The sequence below is a fragment of the Pantherophis guttatus genome, chromosome 2, assembly GCF_059756535.1.
Source record: "Pantherophis guttatus breed Tessera chromosome 2, ASM5975653v1, whole genome shotgun sequence".
Lineage (NCBI taxonomy): Eukaryota > Metazoa > Chordata > Lepidosauria > Squamata > Colubridae > Pantherophis > Pantherophis guttatus.
The window spans coordinates 46,896,780-46,912,448 of NC_142064.1; the positions used below are offsets into that span (position 1 = coordinate 46,896,780).

The 15,669-nt window shown below is 38.0% G+C and overlaps 1 protein-coding gene across 1 annotated transcript in view; it reads right to left on the reverse strand.

Moving 5' to 3' along the window:
* Positions 1-290: 290 nt before the first annotated feature.
* LOC117674613 (uncharacterized) overlaps positions 291-15,669 on the reverse strand; it is a 39,597-nt gene continuing 24,218 nt past the window's right edge. The window contains exons 7-11 of the mRNA XM_034432714.3: positions 9,503-9,660; positions 8,016-8,058; positions 5,476-5,662; positions 2,938-3,073; positions 291-565 (exon numbers count right to left, since the gene is read on the reverse strand). Coding sequence (XP_034288605.2) covers positions 490-565; positions 2,938-3,073; positions 5,476-5,662; positions 8,016-8,058; positions 9,503-9,660 — 600 coding nt within the window. The 3' untranslated portion in view covers positions 291-489. The remainder of the gene's footprint in view (positions 566-2,937; positions 3,074-5,475; positions 5,663-8,015; positions 8,059-9,502; positions 9,661-15,669) is intronic.

Below are 15,669 nucleotides of genomic sequence, written 5' to 3' on the forward strand. Positions count from 1 at the left end.
GCACTGCATGAGCACAAAATTACACGCTGCTATTTATAACAACTATTGTCCCATGAACACACTAAAAACTCTAGGGGCTAGTGGAAATAAGCAATATTATTCAGGAAAATTTCATTTTAATCCCCTAAAAGGAAATGACAACTCCAAGGAGAAACTAGCAAGCCTCATCAAGAGAATTAAGTTCTTAACGGTGAAAATGAGAGCATAACAAGTTGTATACAAATGATACAGGTACTCAGTGGGTTGTCTCAAATAATGAAAGAGAAGATGCTGAAATAAATAAAGGAACATTCGAGTGTAAAGTCTTTAATTCATTATGCTTCCAAAAAAATCAACAAATAGAGGATTTGCTACTCATGGGATACCAGGACACGATCAAGAATTTATGCCAGCAGCTGCGTTCATGTTCTGAAAATTCATAACAAAAGCCCGTACCAATAGTTGTACAGAAGTCTGAGTTTTCCTTTCACATTGTACTTCTTATAGCAATCAATGCATGAAGTCTTCTGTGGCCTTGTTCCAAGGAAGCCATTTACTGACTGAAGCTTGCAAGGCACTGATCCACCTGGAAAAAAGGACAAGCCAAAGCTGATCATTAATTGAATGGACTTTTATCTAACTGCAAATTAAAACACACGTAATTACAACATAGTAAATGAGATATCAAACATACCTTTTAAAAAAAACTGTATCACCAAGAACAGAGGTTCCCAATCTTGGCAACTTTAAAATGTGTGGACTTCAGTTCCCCAGCCAGGAATTCTGGGAGTTGAACTCCACACATCTTAAGTTGCCAAGATTGGAAATTCTTGATCTAGAGTTTCAAAATGTGTCATATCCATTTGTTGCCACCACACTTCATTCTTTGGATCAGTTTACAGAAAGTAGCTAACCTTTGCAAAGATTGCACAAGTTGCAATATTTTTACTTACCAGTACTACAGATATCTGCCTTACCTTGAAAATACCTAAGCATTAATAAATTCGAGCCAAGAGATGAAAATCCTCCTGCTCTTTCACAGTGCTAGCTGTATCTTAGCTTGCTTAAAAGATTATTCACTTGACTAATTTTTTTTTAAAAAATCATCTGAGTTGATGGGTTGAATCCAGATAAAGTCAAGTTTAGTATAAACCCATTTAAATCCACAATATGTAAATTATTTTAATTGGGTCTATGCCAAATAAATATGGCTAAAGCTGGGATTCAGTTGACTGTGTGAAAGACTTCTCAAGAATATAGCTATCTATATCATGAGACACACATCCCTTTTAAAGATTAATATATCTTTAGGTTTATTATGCCAGCCTTTGCTATCACAATAACTCCAAAATCCCTAGTAAATCTCTACTAGCATTGATTGAAGGGAACTGAAATCTAACACTTATGGAGGCTACCAAGTTTACTCTATACAGATACTCTATGAAAGCATAAAGGAGCAAGATAATGCTTTGGGGTGCAGTGAACAGAGGAATATTTCAACATTGGTTTTGTTATAGTTTGGCCTAATTTTCATGACTCCGACTCAAACAGGATAGATTAGTGTACTTTTGTCCTTGAGTCATTTCTGAGAACATATGAGAGAAAAAGAAATTTGGGGGTCACATTGTCACTTAGATCTAAGGTTATCCAGCCTGGCTTAAGAATTTCTCCAGGAAAACTTAGGTCATAATCAGTTTATTAATTTTTAATACCTTGTAGGATCTTTATTTTGAAGAACAGGTTTAATCATTTGCAGATCTCTTAGCATTTCTATTAATGTATCATAGACTACTTAATATTTGAAGGGCATTTTTTGCATTTTTTTTTCACAAAGAGCTTATATTTCTTCATTTGTTCTTGGATTTGATCCAAAGTTTACCCAGGCAGAACTTTGAAGGAAGACTGTGCTGTGGAACTATTAAATTTCATTTTGTCAGCAAATTTGACTGCCCTCTCTTAGCGCTTCTACTTGATTTTTCAATGTTAAATGTTAGGTTAAAGTACATGGATAATAGAAACTCAATTAGTGCTATTGTATACAGTAACTTGCTGAATTTATTTGCAATTGGGTATTACATAAGATACTTCTTTGCATTGCACAACATGAAGGATACTCCTAATATTTGTTTATATATATGTAAGTTTATATATAGAGAAAGCTCTTTAAAACCCATTTTATATAAATACATAAAATTTGTCAGTTTTGGATAATGCTTCTATTCGATGAAGTGAGTTGCAGCCATGACAACTACAAAAATTATCTTTAAAGACCAACATTATTTATTTTTGTATAAGTATGAATATTCATATTTTTATTTGAAAACAATTAGAGCTCCCTTTTAAATAATTAGGCTTTTCTAGGGACTGGAGGCTGGTTTGGAAGATGATTAGGGGACTGGAAGCTAAAACATATGAAGAACAGTTGCAGGAACTGGGTATGTCTAGTTTAATGAAAAGAAGGACTAGGGGAGACATGATAGCAGTGTTTCAATATCTCAAGGGTTGCCACAAACAAGAGGGAGCGAAGCTATTCTCCAAAGCACCTGAGGGCAGGACAAGAAGCAATGGGTGGAAACTAATCAAAGAGAGAAGCAATTTAGAACTAAGGAGAAATTTCCTGACAGTTAGAACAATTAATCAGTGGAACAACTTGCCTCCAGAAGTTGTGAATGCTCCAACACTGGAAGTTTTTAAGAAGACGTTGGATAATCATTTCTTTGAAGTGATGCAGGGTTTCCTGCCTAAACAGGAGGTTGGTTTAGAAGACCTCCAAGATCCCTTTCAACTCTGTTATTCTATTCTATTCTATTCTATTCTATTCTATTCTATTCTATTCTATTCTATTCTATTCTATTCTATTCTCTTTTCTGCACTTACCGTAAAGTAGGAACAGGAAGTAGAAATATACCAGAGGAGGAAAAATAAACAAATAGTTGGAAAAAAGGTGAAATGATTTACCGCTGGTTTTCATTGACACTTTCGGCACATAAGTAGAAAGCAGTAAACTCTTCTGAAGGTGGCTTTACTTCAATCACATATCTTCTGGAACCAAGGCTTTGTTCACTCACAGTGTAACCCTGCAAATAAATGCCCCCTAAAAAAAAAAGATAATATGTAAATGGCAAAGGATACTGGAAAAACTCCAAAAGATGTGATGGGAAAGACTCCTACTCATCATTTAAAAGGCTACTAAGACTATCAGTTAATTCTCACTATTATATTTGGGTTATGAAAAGCCTGAAAACCAATCTGGAAAAGGACTTTTGAATTAAAGTTTCATGCTTTAGAGAATGCATCATAAAATACAGGTAGCTGCCTGATCCGCCAGTTGCGGCCCTTTTTGGACCGGGACGCCTTACGCACGGTCACTCATGCCCTTGTCACCTCCCGGCTGGACTACTGTAATGCTCTCTACATGGGGCTCCCCTTGAAGAGCACTCGGAAGCTCCAGCTGGTCCAGAATGCGGCCGCGTGGGTGGTTATGGGCGCGACTCGTTGCGCCCATGTGACACCTCTCCTGTGAGAGCTGCACTGGCTCCCAGTGGTGTTCCGGGTGTGATTCAAGGAGTTGGTTACCACCTTTAAAGCACTCCATGGCTCAGGACCTGGATACCTTCAAGACCGACTTCTGCCACCAGTAGCCTCCCACCGGCCAATTCGCTCCCACAGAGAGGGACTCCTCATCGGCCAAGTTATGCCGGCTGGCGACACCCAGGGGAAGGGCTTCTCTGTGGGAGCTCCTGCCCTGGGGAATGAACTGCCCCCGGAAATACGCAAGATCTCCGACCTCTGTGTGTTTCGCTGTGCCCTTAAGATCCTGCTGTTCCGCCAGGCAGGGCTATCTATGTAAATGATTTTTAAATTGGTGTTTTAAATTTTGGGTTTTAAATTCCGGCCGAAATTATTTAATACTTTTAACTATTTTAAAACTGTTGTTGTATTTTGTGTTTTTAATTGGCTGTACACTGCCCCGAGTCCTTCGGGAGGGGGGCGATGTATAAATTAAATTATAAATAAATAAATAAATAAATTCAGCAATTCTGAATTTTAGTATTTTAAAGCAGGATTGCTCTGTCTCAAGAGTCTACTGTACCATGGGACTAGGAGTTACTCTATCTCAAGAGGCTGTTTCACCAGTGTGAGGAAAATGAACATATGAACTTGGGCTTTCAGGAGATATAAAAGAAAAATCTGGAAAAAATTATAAAACATATAAATGTGACTAACTTAAGCTTAATTTAATTATTTTTATTTATTTAAACATTTAATTTCTCTGGCTAATCACTCAGCCGTGAATCTCTGGGCAGTTTATAAAAATTAAAACAACAAAGTCACAATCATGACAGCAGAGATAACTGCCCTGTTGGAGCCCATGAGATGATTAGGACCCAATAGCATGCCATAGTTGGGTCCTAAATAGGACCCAAAGCATGCCATAGTTCTGAGGGATCCCACAAACCAGGGCCCTTGGCTCTGACTTCTACCTTCTGCCAAAAATGACTGAAACTGACCACAGTGAAAGAAAAACACTACAATATTATGCTCCTAATATATATATATATATATATATATATATATATATATATATATATATATAGATAGATAGATAGATAGATAGATAGATAGATAGATAGATAGATAGATAGAGAGAGAGAGAGAGAGAGAGAGAGAGAGAGAGAGAGAGAGAGAGAGAGAGAGACAGATGCCATCTCTCTATAAATACTGGTGGGGAGGTGTAGAGTGCTGGCTTTGTTGTTGTAAGTGGGTTGGTTGGCTGTGTTGTTACATCTTGATTAGTAGATGGAGTTGATGTTTGCAGATTAGTCGGCTGTTTCATAACATCCTGTGTGGGCGAGGTTCTAGCTGTGTGCCCATTAGTCTTTTGTGTTGTAATGACCTGAGTAATGGGTTGTGTGGTAGCATCCTGAGCTCTAGTGTTGTGACATCCTGAGTCCTGTGCTGCAACATCCTGGGTAGTTGGCTGTGTTGTAATATCCTGAGCTTCAGTGTTGTAACATCCTGAGCTTTAGTGTTGTAACATCCTGAGTTCTGTGATGTATTGTCTTGAGCAGATAGCTGTGATGCAACATCCCGGGCTTTGGTTTGGCTCTGAGTCTACACATCTACATTTCTCTATATTTCACCACAATCTTTTTTTGGCTCTAATATACACAGATGCTAAATAGAAGGCTGTCCTCACACATTTAGCATATGGAAGATGCAATCAGCTGTCCCATTTGCTATAATGATGTCTAAATATGTATGTTATATAACTACCTTACATATTTTAAGAAGGATATAAAATAAATTAGTGGGGGAAGATCATTGCTTTTTCTAGCATAATTCAAAATGCTATGGAAGTTTATATAACATTAGAATTATAATAATATTACCATTAACACAATATAACAAGATATTATAAACTATTTTATGTAACTGAGGAGAATTTCTCTAAAGAGGAAAAAGGATGCAAAACAGAAAGGCAGATCCACCTACCAACAGCATGTGTAGAACGTATGCTAGCATAAAAATATAAACAGCCATCTTTCAAAATGCAATAATGTTGAACCCATATATTCTTGGTTTTGTCCAGCTGGTGAAGGAGCCCCAGGCACTCTGGGTTTTTGATAGCAAGTGGTGGAAGGCTTGTATTGTGCATGGTGACATCTTCCCACACATGGTTCTGTATGTTAACATTAGAAAATAAGTAAATTTTCCCCACTTGTACAGAAACTGCTGACATGCAAACATCTCTACATGTGTTTAAAAGTGGACTAATCAATTATATGCTCAGTATACAATGAATGCCTTTCATTTTTAGGGCTAAACGTCTGTCATATCCAATTTGTGCCCTTCTATCACAAGAATGTCTACTACATTCAATTCTTAAACATTATTACATTTGCTATAAGTGACCATTTCATGACGTCAAGAAACACTTATTTGATATATTGAGATATATTGAGAAATATATCTAATGGTAGTAGAAATTTTGCTTAAGTAGTGAACAATTAAAACTCGGACCACATGTTTTCTGAATAGTTTTTACCCCAGAGCTATAATTGCACTCAACAATGAACTAAAAAGGGCCACCGTCAGTGAGCTGTTGGACAGCATTACTTGGTCTGTTGTGTGGATGTTTGGGTGGTTTAGGGGTGGGAAATTTGTGCTGTGAGGTGATGTGTTTGGGGATTGTTATGTGTGTTGGACCTGGTCTTTGGGTGTTAAGTGAATTTCATTGCATGGGTATACTGTGTATACACATACAATGACAATAAAGTTATTGTTAAAAGAAGGTACTTCTTAATTCAACTGATAATTATTTGATATGCTTCCTAAATAGGGCCCTTAAATGAGGCAATTAAAATGTAATCCCAGAAACTATTTTTAGGCATCAACGTTCACTCCAGAGTTTGCTTATAAATCAACTTCATGACATCTAAGTCTCTTGAAAAAAAATAATTTATCATAAATTCCTGTGAATTGCAGCTGATACAGCAACTTTAATCCATGATATTTTATTGCACGTAAGTTTCCTAGCCTTTAAAATGTCACAGAAGTTTGAGAAGTTTCTAAGGGGCAGCCCTGTCATCGACACAATTAGATGATTGAGCATCCAGTTGCAGTTATTTCTCACTGTCAAGGATGAGCTTTGTTATACTGACTCATGTTTAAAGCCTGAGCTGAAATACCCATAAAACATTTGCATTTATTATGGTTTGTTGCACAGTCAGCCAGATATTCAGACTAGATTTGGCATTTTTATCCACCTTTCAGTTCTTCCCAAGGATCTGGGGATATGCAAGAGGGGGGACCTTACATGTGTGAGAAAACACTAGGAAGAAAACAAAATAGCTATGATAATGCCATTTATTCCACAAGTTTATTTCTTTTACTGCATTGACTGGTCATCCCTCTTCAGATACCTCTGGGCAGCTTATGAGTATGTGTGCGTGCACACACACACACACACACACACACACACACACACACACACACACAGTGAATTGGTGAGAATGTCAAACTTTGAGGATCTCACAGGTGAGGAGTCATGTGCAGAATCTTTCCCTAGTAATGAACACTAATTGAAACCAAACAGAGAATGGAGGAGAACCAATGTAAAACAATGCCTCTCACCCCCAATTCCAGATGTTGATCCAAAAAAATATAGTGATTCTGCCTCAAGACAAAAACTAGCTTTAGTGTGCAACCTTCAGTATGCTTGGGACCTGATGACTTGAACAGGTCCATAGCTGCCATGGAAATCATGACCTACTAAGCTACTCCAGACTCAATGTCACTGGGCAGCAAATTGAAATTTCTAAGTATGGCAAGGCTAAGGGTTTCAACAGTGGTGAAATCCTATTTTTTTTACTACCGGTTCTGTGGGCGTGACTTGATGGGTGTGGTGTGCCTTGGTGGGCATGGCAGGGGAAGGATATTGCAAAATCTCCATTCCCACCCCACTCTGGGGCCAGCCAGATGTGGTATTTGCCGGTTCTCCGAACTACTCAAAAGGTCCCTGTCAGAACCTGCTGGATTTCACTCCTGGGTTTCAATCACCAACCCAGCAATCGAACCAGAAGCTCAGGCAGGGAAGATACTGTGCAGCAGAGAGGATAGTACAACAGCAACAGTCTTCTTCAGATAGTCTCTCACTTGGTTATCTGCAGGGCAGATCCTCTGAGGGCCAACATAAAACCAAAGTAGTCACATCTCTGAGAGGAAAAAGCTCTGTCTTGGCCTACCCAGGTTTCAATGATACAAACCAGGTCAGCTCTCTCATCCATTATCAAATCATGTATAAGGACAGATTTATTACAGAATGACCTGGCATTCAACAGCCAGAATTGTAGCCAGTTGTAACCTGGCTTTTAGAGGAGGTCCTATAAATTGGACATTGGATTGTAATTCAGATGGTGAGCTTAGCATCTTCAACCCCCAGCATCCCTTCATATCTGCCCTGAGGTTCCAGTCTCCCCTAACCTCTATATCAAACAATAATTTTACTTTTAATATTTTAAAAATGATATTACCTGATGAATAGGATGTGCAGCTTTTTCCATGATATCTACCCACCTTTGGGGAAAAATACAAAAAGGTATAGTTTTGTCTGGAAGAAAAGAGTAATGCATTGACTAACAGCAATTGAAAGGCTTATGCAAGAAAAGATGGAAGCCTCTTGAGCTGTGCACATTTGATATTACTCTACTTGTCTAGTCCAAAAGAATGGATGGTAACTAACTGGAACACCTAGTTCCTTCTCTGAGCTGTGAATTTAGCATACACATTTGCTCAAGTGAGCAAGTTTGATGTGGTGGTTAAGGCATAAACCGGTAACTAGAATCTGGGAGACTGTGAGTTCAAGCCACCCCACCCTCTGCCCCTGATATGAAGCTAACTGGATGAACTTGGGCCAGGCACTGTCAGTCAATTCTACAAAGCAAGCAATGGAAAACCACTTCCAAAAATATTGACAAGGTAACTGCAAGAACTAAACTAGGTAGTTACCATGTGTCAACACTGACTCAAAGCACCAAGCAAACAAACAAACAAACCCACATTGTGCGTAAGTAGAGCAGTTAAGATTATCTAGAGCCAGGTAATAAAACAAAACTGTTTATATTAAGAAACTTGCTTTGAGGTAACACTTGCATCCTCGTTGTGAGGGTGTGGAGAGGAGAAGGAAGAGTATTTTGTTCTTTCAGTAGGTAGAAGGCTGAAGACAGTGCCTAAAAGTATCAATCTTTCAATCAGACAAAAGCAGTGTACAGGTAGTCCTCATTTAGCAACTGTCTTGTTTAATAATTGTTTGCAATAATGATGATGATGAAAAAGTAACTTTAGGACCAATCCTCACATTGCAAAGCAAAAGAAAGGTGAAGTTCATAGGCATAATTACAGTTTTACTTAGAAACCATTTCACTTAACCACCCAGTTACTGTTTCTGGTTGTGGTTACTAAATGAGGGTTATCTGTAGAGACAGAGTGGAATGAAAGGAACACTCCTTGCTATTATCTTGATCATCAGTACTGCTAGTGGTCAGTAACAGGGATGGTGCTTCTGGAGTACATACACACACACACACATATATGACACCGAGGAATTACACTAATGGGAGTTCTGGCAGACACAATATGTCTATGAATAGACAAGGAATAATATAGAGGAAAGCATTACAACCTTCTTTTTTTTCTTCTGAACATTTGGTAGAGCTCTTGTTGGTCATGTGAAAAATAGAATCTTGGACCAGATATAATTCTGATGTGATCTAACACAACTGCTACATTAAAGAAAGAAGAGAAATGACTCCAAGCCCCCCCAACCCCACCCTACTGGGAATAACAAAATGCTAACAGAGACAATCCTTGCCAGAGAAAGAGAGAACTGTAATTAAGTCAGAGTGCCATATGTTTGTTCTCTCTTCCTTCCACAACAGGCTGATGAGTATTCCTGTTACATAATTTAATAAATGCAGCACAAAAAAAGAGAAAACATACTAATTCAGTGAGTGGAATGTACCTCTTCATTTCTTGGGCTGATGTAGCACGGAAATAAAAAACCCTGTTTCCAGCCCGAGGAACACATTTAAATGCAAAAGGCTTGCCCAGGCTGTTATCCATGCCAATTTCAGCACCTTCGACCTTTGTTACTTCCAGTGGTCTGCATTTTCCTTCATCCTACAACAAAATCAACAAATTCAAGCTTAAAGAGTGCTTATGATGCAACTTTAATTGCTGGAGGATGAAAGGCAAAGTCTTGTTTATGAAGCAAGACTTGTTTATCTAATCCTAATTTAGACAAATTGTGAAACACTTATGCTTCTGTCTAATGGTCCTACACATAGGATATCTCAATATTCTATATTTTCTAATAGCACAGCTTGGAAAGAGAAGGCCAATTCCTCCAGCCATATTCCTCCACTTTCATCATTAGTGCCATGATAATATTTTTAAAGTTTACAGAATATGTTGGATGACAATGGGCCATATAATGTTGCCTTGTAATCAAAAATTAATATTTTCAGTCTAGTTGGACAATAGTAATTTGATTTTATAATTTACACGTTATTGCAACATGTTTGTACATCAACTGTGATTCCCAAATGAAGTCAGAAAATAGAGTTTAGATAAAGAACTAGTCCAATATGGAGTTGAAATTGAATAGGATTTAAATCTGATAGACCAGGGATATCAGATCCTGTCCCTTCTCCCTTATTAAGCAAACCAATCTCCTACAATTGAATTTAAAAAGAGTGATTAGGAAAAAAATTCCCTTCAAAATGTTACACGGTTCCTGTTTCTTGAGCAATCAATTTTTCTTTCTCAATCTTGGTCATTTTACATGCTGATGTTTGTTGATCAATATTAAGTTATAAATATTTAACCAAAGAGGTAGCAGGAACAAACATAACTCAAAATCTTTGCCATCAAAAATATATTTTTATAATTGAGAGAAAAGGAGGGATCTCAAATTGAATAGTATTATAGTCAGTATTCATAACATTTTTTATAATGGACTATTTGGATTAGGATAATTTAAAATTATGACTCGATTGGATGCCAGCAAACAATTTTTTAAAATTTAAGACTGAAAAGGAAGGCTCTGTCTCAAAAATTTGTCCCACCAGTATAACGAGAATGCATTTATGACTTTATGGAGCTGAGCCTTGAGCAGGTATAAAATGGAAGCATAAATCTGAAGCTAAAACTATAGAATGAATTCCTAACTATGGTTAGCATAAATTAGATCTTAGCTTTAGTGCATGTCATTTGGAGTAGACTTGAAATACATCCTAGTTCAGTTATTAGGGCTGAGTTTGGTCCTGTTAATCTTGAGAAAGTGGGCAGGATTGTTAGAGTTTAAAGTTTGGCCATCTCACCTTTATCCTTAACTGAGCTAGCCAAATTGTGTATGGTAAGTCTAAGCAGCATGAGTGCATCCTTGTGAGGGAGGCAGTTCTGCTGTCCTTTAAAGAGACCACGGGCATGATCTCTCCTCATGAAACATTCCTAAACCTAAATTTTGTTTTGGGCAAAATTTCAGGGAAGATTGTTGAAAAGGTGTTTGCCTTCTGCCATCAAAGGGCCCTGAATGAAACAGTGTTGATTGCACCTGTGAATGATCTCTGGAGGAAGCATGATGGAAATACAGTGTTCATTTTAGCAACCTTTGATACTATCAAGTCTGGTATCCTTCTGGACAAGCTCCAGGAGTTAGGAATTGGGATATTGTTTTATGCTGCTTCTCAACCTTCCTCTGCAGTTTGTTCCAGTCAGTGTCAATGAGGGATGCGGGGATGTCTCACAGCTCCTATTGTGTGGAATGCCTCAGGGCTCAACTATCTCCCTGCTCATGTTTAACTACTTGAAGACACTGGATAAGGTCATGCAACATCTTGAGGTGTGGTGTCATCAATACACTGATGATACCCTGCTCCATATCTCTGTTCTGAATAACCAAATGATGCCATTCAGGTTTTATCTCATTGCCTGGTTTCTGTGGGTTCTGCATGGGAAAAGTGAAGATACAGTTCAATCACAGAAAGATGGAGTACTTTGGGTTTTAGGTATCTTGGAGCTGATGATTTCCAGTCTTTAATTCTGCATCAGACAGTATTATTGCACAATTTGGGGTCTACAAACAGCAGGTAACAGATGTGACCAAGGGCTTTCCCACAGCTCTTTGTTGTGCCTCTTCTTGGATAAGCAAGCCCCATACATGATCATTCATGCTTTGGTAATCTTCCAAATAGACTACTGCATTGCACTGTATATAGGGCTGACCACGAAGAACATTCAGAAGATTCAGATGGTCCATTAAGTCCATGTTACACTTTTGCTCTGTCAAATGCCCTGGCTCCCAATTTGCTTCTGGGTACAATTCAAGATACTGATTATTACTTATAAATCTCTATATGGCATGGAACCAGAGTATTTATATGGCTTTTTTTTAGCTGTAGGAAAGTGTTTTTTTTTTTAAATAAAGACATTGCGTCTGGGTTGAATAAATTAAGACAACTATTTGATGACAGCAAAGCATTAGAAATTTTTTTTTTAGAAACATTGCTCTAGTTATTTTCCTCTGGGGGTTCTGTAAGACTAAATTGCAATTCAAGGTTCATTGATCAAACAATATCATAAGGATTTAGCAAAGCACTGTGAAAACTGTACAGATAGTATGGCATTTCACATTTTATAAATACAGAATAAAATTTGAGTACAATGTGTATGTTTTACTTTATTGAATTTTAGTTTACTGTTTTCTTCCAACACCATTTCCAGTCCACAGTCCCTTGAATCCATTTGAAAACTGGCCATGTGTTCATGTTCAATTCTCTAATTTTTGAACACTAAGTGTATGCTCATTACTATCAGCCAATCAGTGTTTCTTCCAGCTGACCAATTGGATGATGAGAAATCATCATTCAGTTAATGCCTTTCCCTCAAGGTACTGCAGCACTTAATAAAAATATATTGACATTGCTATTTTAAACTTGTGACATTGCATAAATATATATGGGTCCAGAAATTCTGCTGCAGCAAAGCAAATATAAAAAGGCTTTAGAATGGCTCTTAGTCTATTCAAGTCTGGCTTAATTTTATTGAGTAATCATAGCAAATATGGTAGGTTTTTTTTTAAAAAAAATGATTTATATGCCGCCCTTCTCCGGAGACTCAGGGCGGCTTACAATGTGCTAAGCAATAGCCTTCATACTTTTGTATATTTATACAAAGTCAGCTTATTGCCCCCACAAACTGGGTCCTCAATTTACCTACCTTAGAAAGGATGGAAGGCTGAGTCAACCTTGAGCCTGGGGAGATTTGAACTTGCAGTAATTGCAGGCAGCTGAATGTTAATAACAGGCTATTAGTCTGCTGCACCACTAGGTTAATTGTGTTTGTTTGTGTGTGTCTGTAATCATATAATTTGTGCAAAAGTGTCCAGTTGTAAAATGTTCACTTTCAGATTTTGATGAAGTTTCTTATAAATTATTGAATTTGATGTACAGCTTTCCTATGTAAAAACTAAAGAGATATTGTCCCCGTCAGAATGGGCTCGCAATTTGGATGTCCTCCTAGACTCACAGCTAAGATTAGAGCAACATCTGACAGCTGTGACTAGGGGGACCTTTGCACAGGTTCGCCTGGTGCACCAATTGCGACCCTACTTGGATCAGGAGGCTCTCCTCACAGTCACTCATGCCCTTGTCACCTCACGGTTAGATTATTGCAACACGCTCTACATGGGGCTACCCTTGAAAAGTGTTCGGAGACTACAGTTGGTCCAGAATGCAGCTGCGCAAGCTATCGTGGGTGCACCTAGATACACCCACATTACACCAATTCTCCGCGAGCTGCACTGGCTCCCTATTGGTCTCCGGGCACAATTCAAGGTGTTGGTTATTACCTTTAAAGCCCTACATGGCTCAGGGCCAGGTTATCTTCAAGACTGCCTTCTACCACATAGCTCCCAGTGACTGGTAAGATCCCACAGAGTTGGTCTCCTTTGGGTCCCATCAGCTAAACAATGCCAGCTGGCGGGCCCGCAGGGGAGGGCTTTCTCTGTGGCTGCCCCAGCTCTCTGGAACCAGTTACTTCCTGAGGTCTGGACCACCCCCACCCTATTGGCCTTCCGAAAAGCGGTGAAGACCTGGCTTTTCCGGCAGGCCTGGGGCCGTTGATCTCGCTGTTGTGATATTGTGAGATCCGGCCATGAATGGTGTGAGTGGGTTTTAATGTTTTAATTTTTAAATGTTTTTATAATGGTTTTTTTTTTAAATGCACTGTAAGCCACCCTGAGTCTCCAGAGAAAGGCGGCATATAAATTGAACTAATTAAATTAAATTAAATTATTACAAATTTTGGCTAGACAAATTCTTAGAAAGCAGTTCACTTCAAATGCTTATGCATTTATATACACAGATGCACAAACAAATCTTGTGGTTAATTCTAGCCAGATTACTGTAGTTTCAGAATGCATTTTATTTATCTATTATTATATTTAGGTAAAATAAACAATAAAACTGGACAGCTGTGATTTCATCAATGTGAAGAGTTTTGTTTGATGCTTGCACAGTATGTTTCTTCTTTTTCTAAAATTCCAAAGGATAAGCAGCACATTTTTATTATAATGCTATGAACAGGGATTTTATTTGCCTAGAACTCCCTTTACAATCCCAATGAGGCTATCATATTTTTTTAAAAAAGAAAACTATCTCAAGATATTTAGCTTTATTTGCTGAAACCCAAATCTAAACCAAAGGTGAAATAAAAATGAAGAGAAATGGCCAATAACTTAGAAGCAAGATAAAAGCAACAACAAAGCTTCTATTTTAAATGCCAGAGGTCCTCTATTTAATTCTTTACATCTCTAGGTAGACCCGAAAAGATACCTGTCTGACTCTCTGAAGAGTCGCAAGTCCTACTTACAAATGCAAGTGTTGCCACCTTACAATGTAGGCTCCTGATTCATATGGAAATCATAAAACTTGCAACCCAAATACCAAGATTTATTTTCTATGAACAGAAGTTATTTGAATAATGCTGTCTGGGGTGGTAGAGGTACTTTATCAGATCACTTACAAAGTTAGTTATGCTTTCTTTTTTATGACATTGGAACAGAGATTCTCCTGATCAACTTCTAGGCCAGCATTTATCAATCTTGGCAGCTTACAAATGGCTGGACTCCAACTTCTAGAATTCTCCAGCCAGTTTGAAGTCCATCCATCTGAAAGCTGCTAAGGTTGAGCTATACTGTTATATACAATTGAAAATTAAAGGAACCAATTATATTTCTTAATATTAAAGCAGTTTCACATTTTCTATGAATCAGTCATGGGAGATTAAGATATTAAGAAGCCTCTGTGCATCAGCTGGCTAGAGAATAGAGTGCCCTGAGATTAGTATGAGTTACATTTCAATAAGAATTCTCAGGATTGTACTATAAATGACTAAAGAAAAATCCAAAGTGCTTCCTGAAAATACAATAGCTTAGAAACAAAGTACTTGATTGTGGATGCCTGATTAAGAGGTAGTCAGGTGCAGCCTCTCCAACCCAGATGCTCTCTTGAAGTTTAGGCTCCAGTTTCCAGAATTGTCAGTAATGGCTACATTAGCTAAGTAATTATGGGAGTGGAAGGCCTTAGCTCTGGAGGACCCTCAAGTTGAGGAAGTCAGTTCAAGTGGCAAAATAGAGGAGGAAGGGTTATAGTAGCGGATTCTACTTCTAATATCTATCCAGTCTGGATGGAAACCAGTGTGCAGAGATGAGGAAGTGTGACTTTAACTAGCTTTTCATGAAAGTTCATCTGGGGATCCTGTTATTGGGAAACAAAGTGTTGAAAAACAACAACACTTTGCCAGACAATATGGGCCAAATTTGTTTTCAGTAACAAAAATATATATCAAGGATTGTTTCTATTTAATTTATATAACCAAAACTAAACTAAGATAAGATAAATTAAGCTAAGATAAACTAAACTATTCTGTTTCCAATGGAACATTATGCTATAGCAAAACATTTTGCTGCAAGGAAAACATATAGCATTTGTACTATATCTCTCCGTATGTTATCTGCATGTTGTGATTAATTTGTTACAGTTATTACTACATGTTGTGTGACATGATCTCAGCAGAATTTGTTTGCCTCAAGAAGAGGAGAATGCAGAAATGCAGGTGATTCATGGA